Source organism: Belonocnema kinseyi, chromosome 10 (assembly GCF_010883055.1).
Source record: "Belonocnema kinseyi isolate 2016_QV_RU_SX_M_011 chromosome 10, B_treatae_v1, whole genome shotgun sequence".
NCBI lineage: Eukaryota > Metazoa > Arthropoda > Insecta > Hymenoptera > Cynipidae > Belonocnema > Belonocnema kinseyi.
In genome coordinates this window covers 9334052-9350604 of record NC_046666.1, presented here as the reverse complement: position 1 = coordinate 9350604, position 16553 = coordinate 9334052, and the positions used below count along the sequence as shown (strand labels likewise).

Below are 16553 nucleotides of genomic sequence, written 5' to 3'. Positions count from 1 at the left end.
GAATCAAAGTATCAATAACATAATCGATTGTATCACATATTTTAATATTATAATTTAAAAACATTACAACTTTGTGTATACTGCAATTCATTTCTTGTCAATCTGTAAATAATATTTAAAACAACCAGAAATATTTAATTCAAAAATTTTCATTTTTGTTTAAAAGTTGTTTGGTCTATATTTCTTCTTAACCGATTTAAAAAGTAAAACGATCTGATAAATGATGGCGCAATTTTTTGGCAAAAAAATTATCTACAACCACCTTCTTGAATTTCTCAAGAAGTAATGCAGTTGACAGCAAATTGAATTTATTTGCAGTAAAATGTTAATAGATCGCAAATCATAGCTTATTTCCCGATAATTTACTTTGGAAGCATTCGAAAATGTCAAGTTGTAGGGAATCTTTTTGCGAAAAACTTTTTCTAATTTGTTAAAAAGTTTCATAGGCAACATTTTTTCAAGAAATTAAAATTGTTGCTTAAGATATTTCTGGTTATCATCAATTTTTTTCATACAAAACAAACCCTTTCCTGGAAACGATTTTACGATTTTCAAAAGCACAATTCAATTTTGTATTCTGAAACCTTTTCTTTTCGTGCCTGTAGTACGTTAATTTTAACTTAAAATAACTTAATTTTAAAATTCAAAATATTAAGGTGGTCTTCGAAAGGAGAGGACTATTCGATAGTTTCGTGTTTACTTATATTAAAACTCCATTTGTGAAGTTCATGAATGGATTATAATGAGACTCATCGTGTACCGATCGGGCACCGATCGGGCACTGGTCGGGTTTCCCAATCGGGTGTCCTGACCTGGCCCCGACCTGGGCTTGTGTTTCATGCGCGGCCTGGCCCCGACCAGGATTCCCGATCGGGACCCGACCTGGACTGGTCTGTCCCCGATCGGGGCCAGACCGAGATTTCTGCACGGGTAGAGCGCTCTTGAAAAGAACATGAAGACGAATTCACAAACCAAATGCTCGCAAAGCAGGGCTGGTAAGTTAGGAATCGATTTACAGTTATCGATCGATGACTGGAGACGAAAAGTTTCTTGCTTATGAGTATGCCTTTATGTTGATAACTTTGCTACATAACCTGCAAATGATATTTATCAAGTTATTATATCTATTTTAATTGTGCTCTTATTTTGCAATTTAATTATCTTCATTAAGTTATGTCCTTAAGAGTTAGATTATATGTGTGCTTTAAGGTAAATATTGTGTTGTAAAGTACAATTGAGATAATTTCGAACCTTAAGAGTGGTATGATTTAGAGCTCATATATCGTTTTGGGTTGCTTTTGAGCAAGTGGGGTTCATTTTTGTTGCAGCTCCTTTGGAACCAAAAATGGGTTCCAATGGAAACCTCAGTTTTTTCTGTGTTGATATAAATTTTTTAGTTTAGCTCAGAATAAAATTTAATGAGAATGTGTTAGTAAAAACGGTTAAATCCGAAGAAGCTTTAACAAAAAAGAATTCACAATCACCAAATTACAGTTGCTGATGCTTTGCCCTTTAATTTTAAAAAGCTTGCGCACAAACGTGGGAGAAGTACAATGACAGAGCGTGAGGACCGACAGTCGCGCGTTTGAGACAAGCTCAAATTGCTCAAACTTGCGAGCGAAGCGAGCCGCGCTTGATGAGAATTTGTCCGCGTAGCGCGCAGATTTTTTTTCGGTTAAAAATTCATAATTTTTATTTTATGGTTAAAAATTTCCCTATTTAAAAAAATTCTTTTGATGTTTGAAAATTCAAGTGATTGACTGCAAAAATCATCTGCCATGGGCTAATTGTAGTTTTTAATAATATTAAATAATAAAAAAATAAATAAAAAAAAGATGGCTAGATTTTTCCAAGAGCCCAAATTGAATCTTAAAAATTGACAAAAATTAGAAATTATTCCGGTTTTTCTTTTTCACTAACACAGTCCCTTTTTTCAAAAATGCAAAAATGCATGTTTTAAATAGCTCGTTTCTTAGGCTTCCTATACGCATGGATCGTTAGAATAGTGAAAACTGAAAGGAAAAAAAAGTTTTTGATCAAGCAGTACACGTAATAATTTTTTGAATATTTTTTAATATTCAGATGTAAGAAATATTTTTGCCGTAAATTAGATAAGCTTAAGGCTGTCATATTTTAAGCACAGACGCGTGAAATTACTTAACGTTCTTGTTTTTCTCAAATGTCATCAAATAATCTATCATAGTGACCTGTCAAGAAATTATTATATTAAAAAAATATTTTAATACACAAAGCATGCAAATATAACTTTTCTAACAAAAAACGTGAATAGAAAAGTTTCATGGATATACAGTGATTACAATTCACTTTATGCAATAATTGTTTATATATTCCTTTCGACTCCCTATGCACGTCGATCGAAAGTGGGCACCTTCCCCGAATATATTTAATTAGAGAATTAAACAAATAACTATAAAAAATTAAGTGCGAAACGCAAGTAGTTTAAAAAAGGTTTAATTTTGCGAAGTTTGAAATTTAAGGATTTTACATAAATAAAAATCTCGCTTGTTTAAATTTAATAAGTTTCTTCAAAACGAAGAATTAGATTTTTAATTCTATTCCTACAGTAAGACTTTCTAAGGTATTTATTCCTTTAATTTACACTACGCCTTTCGCACATTTTTACGCCTGAATAATTACTTGGTTTATTTACTGATTACGTAAGATTCCATAATACTGTTTAAATTAAAGCAAAATGGTCTTGCCATATGGCAATAAAAATAATTTCAGCTTGTATATTGTAAAATACGTACACTTCAGGCGCAATTAATAAAATTTATGAATTTCAGTTATCTCTTTTTCGTCGTTTGCACAATCTTAATTATAAATCATGGAACAGTGGATTATTCACATGTATACCACCCATTATTTTACAAGTTGTCAGTACGAGCTCACGAAAATTCTACAACTCGCTCTTTCATACAGAAAAAAATGAAATTACTTATAACAACTTTCATGCACTTTGCGTTCTTTGATAATTCTATTAGTAAGTACAATAATATTATTAAAATATTTATTCATATAATTAAAATGATACTTCTTGACCATAAAACCATACGGTAGGAAACAGTGGAGTATGGCGTCCCGCTTTGAATTAAATTCCCTATAGATTGTGATTGAAATATGATTTCCATGTATGTATTTTTTAAAGTGAAGCTTACATTATCAGGGAACATATGTTATTACTCCAGACCGCTTTTCAATTAAGTCATTATTTTACATTTAATTCATTGATGGATGTAGCATTTCACCAAGCGTGCCGCATACCCTGGGGCATGGTGACCGTCATATTATTGCCGTTTATTTAAACAATATAAGCATTGAAAAATAAAAATTATATGATGTAATAATTTTTAAAAGTGTAATTTGACGAAAAAAATTACTCCAGGCATTTTCAATATTGATGAAATTTTTTCTTAATAATAAAAGCAAACTATGTGGCAAAAGCAGTTATAACCTCGCACTCCCTACTGATATGCATGGGATTGCCGCGGCGCACAGTGGGGAAAAAAGATATTTTTAACGGATTTTGATGTATTTATTTCCAGAAATGCCCGTAAGGCTTCCCGGTATAACGAAATACTGCGTATATTTCATCTCGGTTTCTCAGAAATTTGTTAATTATCAACAAAGTTACAACTTTTTATTGCTAAACTTTTCCGTGATAAAATTTCTTCTAGGACTATCAAATTCATTAAAGACGGTCATAAATCAATATAGTAACTAACTGAAAATAATGTTCATTTGGTTAAAGTAACAAAAAAAAATGGTTAATAATGTTATAAACAAATTTAATTAACGAAAGTCTTTTTTCGTTATTCATAATGATTAGTTAATTTTAACCCATAGTTTTTGTATAAGGTATCACAGATAATGATATGCGATTATAATATGTTAAGAATAGCTAATGTTTTCCAATTATTTAAGCAATTTTTATAAACAAATGCACAGTTTGACAATTTTTTGATGAAAAGGCTTGATTTTTTGCGGAATCAACTTAAAATGCTTTGCCAAAGACTCCTTGCTACCATATTTTTCATACTGACCAAAAAATGTTAACTGTTCAAACAGTTTTTATAAACAAATTCACATTTGAACCATTTTTTAATGAATAGGATTTACTTTTTTTACGAGATCAACTTGAAATATCTTGCCAAAGACACATTACTGTTATATTTTTCATAGTGACCAAAAAGTGTTAATTATTGAAACAATTTTTATAAACAATTGTACATTTCGAAGATTTTCTTATAGATAGGCTTGATTTTTTGCGGAATTAATTCGAAATGTCTTGCGAAAGACTCTTTGCTATCACATTTTTTATAGTGACCTGATATGCACCACGGTAAGGTTGCTCAATCGGACTTTGCATATCATTTGGCCCTGAAAAGGCATATCAGATCACTATACGAAATCTGACAGCAAGGATTCTTTAGCAAGAAATTTCGAATTGATTCCGTAAAAAAATCAAGCCTATTCATAAAAAAATGGTCAAAATGTGCATTTTCTCGTAAAAATGGTTTCACTAATTAACACTTTTGGGTCACTATGAAAAATATAACAGCATCGTGTATTTGGAAAGACATTTCAAGTTGATTCCGCAAAAAAATCAATCAATCATAAAAAATGGTTAAATGTGAATTTGTTTATAAAAATTGTTTGTAAAATTAACATTCATTGGTCAGTATGGAAAATATGATAGCAAGGATTCTTTTGCAAAACATTTCGAATTGATTCCGCAAAAAAATCAAGCCTTTTCATCCAAAAATTGTCAAAATGTGGATTTGTTTATTAAAATTGCTTAAATAATTGGCAGTCATTAGCTTTTCTTAACTTATTGTAAGAACACATCATTATCTGTAATACTTTATACAAAAGGTATGGGTTAAAATTAGCTTATCATTACGAATCAAGAAAAAAGGACTTTTGTTAACTAATTTGTTTATAACAATAGTAAAAAATTTTGTTGTTACTCCAACCCATTGCAAATTATTTTTAGTTAGTTATTACATTGATTTTTGACCTTTTTAAATGAGTTTCATAGTTTTAGAGGAAATGGTATCACGGAAAAGTTTAGCAACGAAAAGTTGTAACTTTGTTATTAAATAACAAATTTCTTTTTGACCAAAATAAAATGTCCGTAGTTAGTTTATTTTATCTAAATTATATTCCTACTTTGTGAATTTTTAAATTTCTATTACATTTTTTCAGAATTATGTTTGTCAGAACCGGTTTATGCTGGTAAATTTATTTCCAATATCGGAACTGTTTTTGAGAAGGAAATTGAAACGTTGCCTAAAAGTGAGTTAAATACTTTTTTGAGCCATGAGAAAATATATGCTTCTCCATAGCTTAAAATATTATAACTATCATTCTATTAAAACTATTAATAATTGTAAGTCTTTTTCTTTCAAAAGTTGTAAAAGATGCCGCGCCATATGCTGCTCAATTGCCTGTAGGTAAGTTCACTACAATACATGTGTTTTTCTAAAGCTTACTTATCTTATGATGACTTCATTATAAGAATAAATAATCTAATGAATCTTTAATCAAATGAGCTCCAATGAAAAACAGGGTGGCCAATGGACCAGGAAAACCAGGAAATGACCGGGAATTTTCTGAGACCGGAATCTTTTACTTCAAAAATGGTCTAGTTTAGATTTCTATTTTCAAGCGTACATTTTTTTATATAAAGAATTTCAAAATGCAGTCTTGAAGAATTAAATAATTGAAAATTAAAAGCGTTTACAGTTGAAACTTTTGAAAGAAAACATTTTTATTATAACAACTGTAAATTTACGGGTGAAGAAAAAGTATGGGAACCCCGAATAATCTCAGAGAATTGGTCATAAAAAAATTGTTAGTCAGATCTTATGTAACTTTAAACGAGAAATCCAGTGATGACCTTGGATTTGACTTTGGACCTCACCCTCAAGGTCATAACAAAGTCAACTTTTTTTAAAAATGGGAACCCATACTTTTTATATCGGCAATCGAAAGAGCGTGAAATTTTACGTTAAAATATTCCTGAGGTCCAAGGGCGACGTGACCTCTAGAGGTCAAATAAAAGTCAAACTATGGTTGCAAGAAAATTGTGCATAACAAGTAGTTAGAAAAGAAGGTCAATGACAGATCATAAGTAACTTTCAAACGAGAAATTCAATCATGACCTTTGTTTTGACCTTGGACTTTGCCTTCAAGGTCATTTTAATAAGCTTTTTCTTTGTGCGAGAGAAAATCCCTTCTGCTGCGTAGCGGCAGTCACAGGCACTATAACAAACATTTTGTTCCACGTCGAAGCACAAAATGGCTGAAAACATACACCGGGGGGTTTTCGGGGCCGCTGATCACGAATTTGAGGTCAATTTTGCGGTAGAGCGCCTCTAGTGGAGCAAGGCTACCCCACTGGGGGTAAACTTTCACGTTAATGACCTGTCGTTAACCTTCTTTTCTACCCACTTGTTCTGCGCGATTTTCTTGCACGCATAATTTGACTTTTATTTCACCCCTAGAGGTCACGTTGCCCTTGGACCTCAAGGTTGCTTTTAACGCAAAATTTCACGTTCTTTCGATTTCAGATATCAAAAGAATGGGTTCTAATTGAAAATTAAAAGTTGACCTTGAAATTACCTTGAAGGTGAGATCCAAGGTCAAATCCAATGTCATCACTGGATTGCTCGTTGAAAGTTACATAAGACCTGACCTTACAATTTTTTTTATAATTAACCCTCTGAGATTTCTCGGATTTCCCATACTTTTTCCTCACCCTGTATTTTAAAATAATTTTTCGAATGAATCTGTAATTTAAGTATTAAAAAGTGGATTTCTAGATTCTAGATTTTAGACACTAGATTTCTAGATTGTAACGTTGAAACTTAAACTTTTTTAATTCGCCTGATTGAAAGTTTATAAACTATTTTGGACATACAGATTGCTTCATATAAACATATTCATGATGAAAGACTTTTATTGAGATTAAAATATTGTTTCAGTCTAAAATATTTAATTTTTTACCAATTTAATTCGAAATTTGCGTATTAAGAAAAAGAATAGCTATTCAATATTTAGCGACATGTAACTGTTTATTTAAGACGAGTAAAATGAAACGAAATATTTGAAAGTAAACAATTGGAAACTGAATTTTTTCACATAGATAGCTTTGAATCGTTAAAATTTTGAAAAGCTTTTAAACTTTTTACGTTACAATTTAAATTGTTCTATTTGAAAAATGTTCATATTGTAAGTGAATAATTATTTCAATAGAATACTTATAAAGATTTAAAAAGATTTTCAAAATTGTAAAAAGAGAATCCCCAATTTTGCCAAGAAACTTTTTTGAATTTTCAGAATATTCTAAAAATTTTAGGACAAATTCTATAAATATCTTTTAAAATGAATCAAATTTTTCGAAAATTTTTAGAAAATCATAAAAATTTTAAAAGATTTCCTAAAAACCTTCCAGATTATTTTTTTTTTAACATTTTGGAAATCTTTTAAAATATTTAAAAATATTCGCTTAAAATAATTTTTCAACATAAAAAATCATTTTTAATTTTCCTATTAACGTAAAGAAAATGTTTTTATTCTTTTGAAGGCTTTCACAATTCTTGAAAAGCTTCTACATTTTTTATTTGAAATCTACAAAAATCTACATTTTATTCTAAATTAGGCTTTTGCTATTTGCATCGAAATTTTTGTATGAAAAGCAGAATTTTGTCGATAGAAACACTACGTTTAAATTATTTTAAATCATTTCAAATTTTAATTTAATTTTAAATCTTTTCGAAACTTAAATTGACTCAATTGTTATCTACACATAATATGCAGGATTTTCTAAAAATTGTAGGAAAATTCGAATAATTTTAAATGATATTTAGAAGTTCTTAAAACATTTCAATAATAATTTTTATTTAAAAAATATTTTAAACAACTTGTACATTTCTCAATATTTTTAAATATAATTTAAAAACTTTTCAAGCACGTTTCAACTATTTGAAATAAAAATAATTTAAGATCTAATTTAAGAAGTGTTCCTTCAAAAAAGATGCTAATATTTCAATTTTTAATGTTTCTAACTTGAAATTGCTTAAAATTACATAGTCTCGAAAATTGCATAGTTTATTGATTGATTGTTCAATTTAGAACAGTGATAATGATGTCGTTAAAAAATTGGAGACGAATGTTGCTAATCTCTTATCATCGCGTGTGCACTGATTGCACATATGTTCTACTTTTACCCAACTCTCGTTTTCTGTGCCCCCGATTTCGGTCTTCTTATAACTGCTGGTCCACCAGTAGCGGAGCGATAAAAGCGGGCATTAGCCATAGCTATCAGCAAATTCGTCAATTTGTTTTCTCTGTTTAGTAAGGTGTCTTGAGTTCGGTTGTGTTAAGATTCGTAAAAATGAAAAAGGAAATTAAGACATAGCTATTGTGGTTCCAAGAGCATATCATTTATTAACTTCAGCAGGCTTTTTTCGGTCATGTTCTTCTTCAAAACATTTTTTTCTACACTCGGTGGAATGTAAGTTATCTGCCTTTCGCGCTCCTAATTCTTTCAAATTCACACTTTTTAAAGAGCGAGAAAGACAGATAACTTAAATTCCATCAAATCTGTTTTATGTAGATAACGTTTATTAGGACCCAGGCTAAAATTATTATTTAATTCAATTGTGTATACTCAATGAAGTATACCCTAGGAATATATTTAGGATTATAATTTTAAACCTCTACTCTTTACAAACGTTTTCTCATAAATTGATATGTATTGCTGACATTGTAGTTTTTCTTTAAGTTTAAATTATTAACTGTATAAGACAAAAAAATGGGTGAAGTTAAATAAATATTTTTTACTACGGAGAAAAATCCAACATAAATGTTTCTCAGGGGTTTTACTGATTACGTTTAGACTCCTTCAAATCGTGACCAAGGCTATTTGCAGGCAACCCATGACACTGGACTGAAAACGAGAGTTTGGTGTATTTATGATTATAAAACAGTATTTTAAAGAATTTTTTAAAACTATGTCTTTGTAATTATAGGGGACTTCCAGGTTTAATGCAATGCATTTTGGGAGTAGGATTAACTTTTAGCATTCAACTTATTATTTTTATTTCCATATTCATCTAATTAATGGAATATACTTTATAAAATAATAAAAATAATGATTTTACGTCTTATATTCAAAAAGTCTTTTAATTTAAGTTCATGTTTTCACACGTTTAAAAGTCAAATATTTATTTATTTTTGAATTTGCCTTACTATAATTATATTATTAATACTTTAAATGACCAATCATAAAGCAAATCTAACCAATTAAATAGTTTCAAGATTTAAAAAGTCGTGATATCCATTAAATAATTAAATGATACCTACATATGTACATATACACAAATGTACTGCAGAAAAGGCGTTGCGTAATAGGTTGTCAAAATGGACAGAAAAGAGCCTTCCGTAGTATTTGAAAAAGCCAACAAACATAATTTTGGTAATGTAAATAGCTGCACCTGATAAACGCTCTTAAAGTAAAAAAAATTCTAGATATATCAGGTTCATGGAAATCACGTGTATAATACTGTAATAATAGATGATAATTATCGTAAAAAAGAGTTGCAAATCTTTATATTTGAAACTTTTATTTATAATTAATACTTTGAAGCACACTTAAGAGCAAGTGACAAAATATTATGTTACGAATTACCAAATTTTCCATGTTATCTCCACTCCCAAAACCAAGTTATACTTTCGTCATAAAAAAACACTCTTACGTTGCCCATGGATCGTACATAAAATCCATGAAAGCATAATTTATTTTTAAAAAATTCTTGGCAAATTAGTGAGATTAAATAAGATCAAGCATTATAAATGTATTGAATAAATCAGTTTAAGGTAATACTTGAATTATCTACCACTTAAATTTTCACTGCAATTGTACAAAAAGTGCGGGATAGATCTCGTTATTAATTTATAATAAAAATCTTTTGAAAATTCAGCTGATTGTGGATTTTCCATTCCAGTTATATATTATGCTAGAATGCATATAATGGAAATATTATCGTTATTACTATTAAGCTCTATCATGAATAAGGGTGCTCTAATTTCTCCGTCTGTACCACAACATCGTCTTTTCTTTTAAGACAGTGGAAAAAAATATATGAGAAAATTCATTATTCGTGATGCTATATTTAACCATTTGCGTATACGCAGATGAAAATATCTACGTCGAATACCATGTATAAGTGAACGTAAATATTTTCACCTGTATAATAGATGCGCAGGGGAGAGGGAGGTATGGTGTCGGACTATAGAAGGAATTTTCTGTAAATTATACTGTGATTTTGATGTGTGCATTTTTTGCTGAGAAGCTCACATTATCCGGTTATTGTTCTACCGCCCGTGCAAAAATCTTGGCCTGGCCCCGATCGGGGCCAGACCAGTTCAGGTCGGGTCCCGATCGGGAATCCTGGTCGGGGCCAGGTCGGGACACCCGATTGGGAAACCCGATCGGTGCCCGATCGGTACACGATGAGTCTCATTATAATCCATTCATGAATTTCACAAATGGAGTTTCAATATAAGTAAACACGAAACTATCGAATAGTCCTCTCCTTTCAAAGACCACCTTAATATTTTGAATTTCCTATGAAGTTATTTTAAGTTAAAATGAAAGTACTACAGGCACGAAAAGAAAAGGTTTCAGAATACAAAATTGAATTATACTTTTGAAAATCGTAAAATTATTGTGGATGGTATCAGTTTCGAGGAAAGGGTTTGTTTTCTATGAAAAAAATGGATGATAACCAGAAATATTTTAAGCAAAAATTTTAATTTCTTGAAAAATGTTGCGCATAAAACTTTTTAACAAATTAGAAAAAGTTTTTTCGCAAAAAGATTCCCTACAACTTGACATTTTCGAATGCTTCCAAAGAAAATCATCGGGAAATAAGCTGCGATTTACGATCTATTAACATTTTACTGCAAATAAATTTATTTTTCTGTCAATTGCATTACTTCTTGAAAAATTCAAGAAGGTGGTTGTAGATAATGTTTTTGCCAAAAAATTGCGCCATTATTTATTAGATCGTTTTATTTTTTTAAATCGGTTAAGAAGAAATATAGACCAAACAACTTTTAAACAAAAATGAAAATTTTTGAATTAAATATTTCTAGTTGTTTTAAATATTATTTACAGAATATGCATTTAATTAATTTTTATTATTATTAATTCATTTCGACCTTATGGACATTTTTATAAGTTGAAATTGCACTGTTTACAATAAAAAAGAAAAAAAACTTCGTTTATCATTTTAAACTTCGCGCGAAACCAATTAGATGCCGAATGCGACGCATGCGCAGTTGAGTAACTACTTCTTGCTGGAACGTTATGAAAATTTGTCCTTAATGTATTTCTGTACTAAATTTATTATTAATACAGAATCAAAGTATCAATAACATAATCGATTGTATCACGTATTGTACTCTTATAACTTAAAAACATTACAATTTTGTGCATACTGCAATTCATTTCTTGTCAATAGATTTGATGATTCTAACTCTACATTAAATCGAAAAACCTTGAGATCTTTAATAATAATTGAAAGCAAAAGAACTTAATCAATTTCATCATATAATAATATTTGACTCATTTGATGGTAAATATACTAATTTTACGTCAAAAAATTTAATTAATTATTAATTTATTTGAGGTTAGGTTTCAATGAGCCCGCAGAGTGTAATTACTTACTCTCATCTTCCTCGCACAGATTTCGAGGTCTACTGATCGGTGTTTGGTGCTTCTGAACACGTGGCTTACTCGCCTTATGCATTTATAAATATTGCTAGAATATGTTAAACGAGTATTATGTATACAAATTTGACTGCACTACCAGAAAAAAACAAGCAGAACTAGTTCTTCGAGCGCATGGAGATGGCGTTTCAGTAGGAAATCGGTCTGACCCGGTCGGGCCCAGGTATGGGCCACACGGTTCTACCGATCAGGGCCAGATCGGGAAATCTGATCGGGGCCAGATCGGTATTACGTTTGAAATCAGGCGATTTCTGCACAGGCAGTGTAATTAGGGCCACCTTAATGAATAAAGAGAGTTGCTTGAAGTATGCTTGAAATGAGAAATTATGATTAGGAATGGAAACAGCTTCCTAAGAATGAGTTTTAATATTTGTAGGTTATAACCTTAAAGTTAACATGCTGGTTTCTTTCAAATGACTAAAAAATGAAATTGCGCAGTTAAGTAAATAGAATCCTTTCATGTTTATTGCAATAGAAGATTGTAAATAGGAATCGAAATACATTTATAAGCTTTATAAAGACAATATTTCGTATTTGTACATTATAATGACGGATTTCAAATGATAGTCTCTTTCAAATGAATAAAACGTGAAATGATTACTTCCCGTATTATTATTAAATCTTCGAATCATGTTTCGATTTTCGTCATTATCTACATAACAATATTAAATTTACGGGATTCACAAGATAACTTTCTGGATTTTTCTATATTATCGATCAAATTACCGTCCTGTTATCAAGCACTGTTGCCATCTCCACACAATTTTTTGGACATCATGCACCGTATTTCGTGCTGCAAAATTTTATTAATTTTAATGTATTTTAAACCTTTATAAAAACAATTTGTGATACCAGAAGTTCAAAGAAATTCTTCACTTATTCAAATCTAACATTTTTATGCTTCAAGTATTTCAAAATATACTGTAAGTGCCTAATTTCTGTCAAAGACTTTACAATTTTTTCAAGCAATTAAACTTATTTTATGCAAAAAACTAGTATGAAAATAAACAAATGCGGGAATTCTTTGTAATTGACACCATGCTCCCACACTCACACCATGCCCCACTCTCTCCTATGGACTTCCGTATTAAAGATAGGGCGCGCTGAATATTCCGTAGCTATTTACTTATCAATCTATATGAATCACACGTGTTACAGTGGGCCCTGCAGTTGGAATCGGCAGGGCAATAGGTTCGGAGATGGGTCAGGCTATAAGAGGCTCAAAGAGACACGTAGGTCAAAATCCTAGATCTGCTAGATACCCACTAGCTAGACATCCAGTAGCTAGATACCCACCAGCTAGACACCCACTAGCTATATACCCACCATCTAGATACTCGCCAGCAAGATACCCACCATCTAGATACCAACCAGCAGAGCACCCACCAGCTAGATACCCATCAGCAGAGTACCCACCAGCTAGATACCCAACATCAGAGTACCCACCAGGAGGCCGATACGCACCAGCACCAGGATACCCAGGCGCTTCTTCACCAATTCCTTCTACAGTGGGAACGGAATATCCTGAAAGATTTTTAACTACTAGAAGGGCAGGATATTCTGGAGTATATGCCGGAGCTGGAGAAATGGGATATCCTAAAAAATATTTTGTGTAAAGTTGTGCTGGGAATCTAAATTCTAATAATGGGCGTTTTGAATATGTTGGATATAAGGGACCATCTGTACATCATGAACATCCTTCACAGCATTATTTGCAGCTTCAACATCCTACAGAACATTCGAAACGTGATGAACATAAAGAACATGAAAAAAAGAATAATTGTTTTCTCTACCTTCCTGTTCCTACACGTTATAATATATTCAAAAAGTAAATTAATTAAAATTTCTGAGTTGTTTTAATTGATTTTGTGTATTTTCGGAAAATTTATTAAAGGAATTTTAATGACCGGGAAAAAACGAGAAATTACCAGGGGTTTGATTAAAATCCGAAAATTTACTTCTGATTGTAGCAGAATTCAAATTTTCATTATTTTAATAATTTTGGTTAATTCAGCGTGCGGATTGCACAACGACTTCAGTGCTCGGACTAAGGCTGCTTAGTAGGCAAGAGAGGGGATAACGTCTTGCTACGGACCGAGTTGATTGGACATGACGGCAATTTCAAAATTATTTGTTCAACTACCTCGGCTCTTAGCAACGCATTATCCCCTCTCTTGCCTACTAGGCAACCTAAGTCCGAGCGCTAAGGTCATTGTGCAATCCGCACGCTCAATTAAGAAAAGTTACTTTTACTTTATCTACAGTTGCAGGGGATTTAAGTGAAAATAATCATCGTTTTTATTTTAAGGCAGGGAAGTTCAGTAAAGAAATATAATTTCACTTGAAATTAGGAAATATTTGACATGGAACAGGAACACTTCAAAGCAGTGAAACTGAGATTTAGGAAAAAGGAGTTTAAAAAATCCCTGTTCAAAGTCAAAATTCTTTACAACTTAAAAGTTGCTTCTTCCAAATTTTAGAAAAAGAAATTACTTCAAATGGTTTGTTGAGTAGAAGTAGTATTTCGAAGAGGAAATATTTGTGAATCATAATATAAATTTTTCTTTACATTTTTCTTTTCGAATTTACCTTTTTTTCTTGAAAATTCAACTACTTGATGTTAAAAGCTAAACTATTTGTTGAAAATTAATTTTGTTTATTTTTGAAGATTTATTAATTTAAATGAAAATTGATCTCTTTTTAAAAATGTAACTGCTTTGTTTAAAATCAAATTGTCAACAAAAATGATAACTAATACAGTAGAAAATTGAAATATTTTTCTGGAAATCCGATTTTATTTTGATGACAATTACATTTTTAAACGAAAATTCAACTATACTATTTTTGGTTGATAATTTATCTTTTTTGGATGAAAATTCAAGTATTACAGTTAAATATTCATCATTTTTGGTGAAAATTCATCTTTCAGGTTCGAAATAAATTTACTTGATTGAGAAATAAACTGTTTTGTTGAAAATTAATTTTTTATTAAACATTCATAATTTTAATTAAAAATACATTTCGACTATTAAAAAATGAGTTATTTGATTCAAAACTTGTTTCTTCTTTGGATGAAAACGAATTTTTAACCGAGAAATTAACTATTTTTCTGAAAATCTTATTTCTTGGTTAAGAATGACATTTTTAACGGAAAATTAAAATATACTATTTTTGTGTGAAAATTCAACTATTTGATTGAAAATTGTTATTTCTTATTATAAAAATAAACTATTTTTGTTGTCGAAAATTCATCTACTTTGTGGAAAATTCCTGTTATTTTTTGAAGAAAATGAATCTTATTGGTTGAAATATCATCTTTTTGATATATATAAAATTTAAATATTCCAGATAAGATTAACCATTTTAGTTGAACAATCGACTTTTTCAGGTAGAAACTAATTTTTTTCTTTGCAAGTTAATCTCAATGTTGAAAATTCTTCTTTTTGGTTGAAAATTCAAGTACTGCAATCAAATATTCATCATTTTAGTTGAAAATTTATCTTTTAGGCTAGAAATAAATTTACTTGCTTGACAAATAAACTCTTTTGTAAAAAATTAATTTTACTGTTGAAGATTCGTAATTTTAATTAGAAAATCATTTCTTTGGTCGTAGAATGAGCTATTTGATTAAAAACCCGTTTTTTCTTTGGATGTTCTTTGGTTTCTTTATTAGCAGAAAATAATTTTTTTCTTAAACTAAAAATAATTTTTTAGTTGAATATTTCACAATTTTAGTTAAATATTACTTTTTTGTTTAAAATTATTTTTTGGCTTTGAATTTAATTTTTTTATTTTTGGTTGAAAAAGGCTGATAATTTCTCTTTTTAGTGAACATTATTTTTTTTGGGTTGTTGAAAGTTCAACTAATTCAGTTGAGGATTCACCATTTAAGTTGAAAATTCATCAGTTAATATTAGAAAATTAATCTTTATGTTCGAAAATTAATCTTATTGTTTACAAAGTAACTTTTGTGTTAAAAATTCTTAAATGAAGGAAAAGTTCGAAAGCTAGCCATTTTGGATCAAAATTCAAAAAGTTAAAGCATTTTGAAAAATTTATGGACCATTTTTTTTAATTTAAGAATTTTATGTACAGCTATTCGCAGTGCTCAGTAAGTCAAACAATTTATCCTTATGACTTTATTTAAAAAAAAAAGAATGTTATTACAATTGTAGCATTTCCAATATACTAAAAAAACAAAAATGAACATCTTAAGCCAAACAACGCACGATATAAAGAAACTCTACAGAAAAAACGTTACTTTTTGAAAGCTCTGCAAGATTATCATGACAACTTTTTTAATTTTTTTGAAAAATTGAAAGCTTCAATTTTAATCATATAAAATTCTTTATAAATTCTTTATAAATCACTCTTTGATTTAACGCGTATTTTGGTTTTATTCAGGCACAAGCTACGAAAAAATAGGCGAAAGTTGTTCAGCAAAATAACAGCTAAAAAATTTATTATTAATCATTTTTTATAAGACACGTAGTTTTTGTTTTAATTGTGAAAAATTTTGTTATAAATAAATAAATAAATAAATAGAAGTTTTTGACAAAAAGACACAAGGTGCAATAAATTTTTTGATATGAAATTGTTTTTAAATTAGATGAACAAATTCGCTTCTAACCTTTTCTTCTCACGAAACGCGTGATGAGATGTGTTCGTTAAAGCCGAAGGAGATTTAACGAAAGAGACTTCACAATCACTAAATTTGAGTGTTCGATGA

At 30.0% G+C, this 16553-nt stretch overlaps 1 protein-coding gene across 1 annotated transcript; it reads left to right on the top strand.

The window, feature by feature from the left end:
* Positions 1-952: 952 nt before the first annotated feature.
* LOC117181015 (adhesive plaque matrix protein-like) lies at positions 953-13440 on the top strand. The gene is made up of 4 exons (XM_033373583.1): positions 953-995; positions 5230-5319; positions 5436-5477; positions 12983-13440. The coding sequence occupies exons 1-4, from the start codon at positions 953-955 to the stop codon at positions 13438-13440; spliced, it is 633 nt and encodes a 210-aa protein (XP_033229474.1).
* The last annotated feature ends 3113 nt before the right edge of the window (positions 13441-16553 follow it).

Bases quoted from the DNA above. Each gene is read 5' to 3' on its own strand.
- LOC117181015 (XM_033373583.1), top strand. From the start codon at position 953: ATGAAGACGAATTCACAAACCAAATGCTCGCAAAGCAGGGCTG. The intron at 996-5,229 runs GTAAGTTAGGAA...ACATTTTTTCAG, and splicing joins ATGCTCGCAAAGCAGGGCTG to AATTATGTTTGTCAGAACCG. The intron at 5,320-5,435 runs GTGAGTTAAATA...TTCTTTCAAAAG, and splicing joins AATTGAAACGTTGCCTAAAA to TTGTAAAAGATGCCGCGCCA.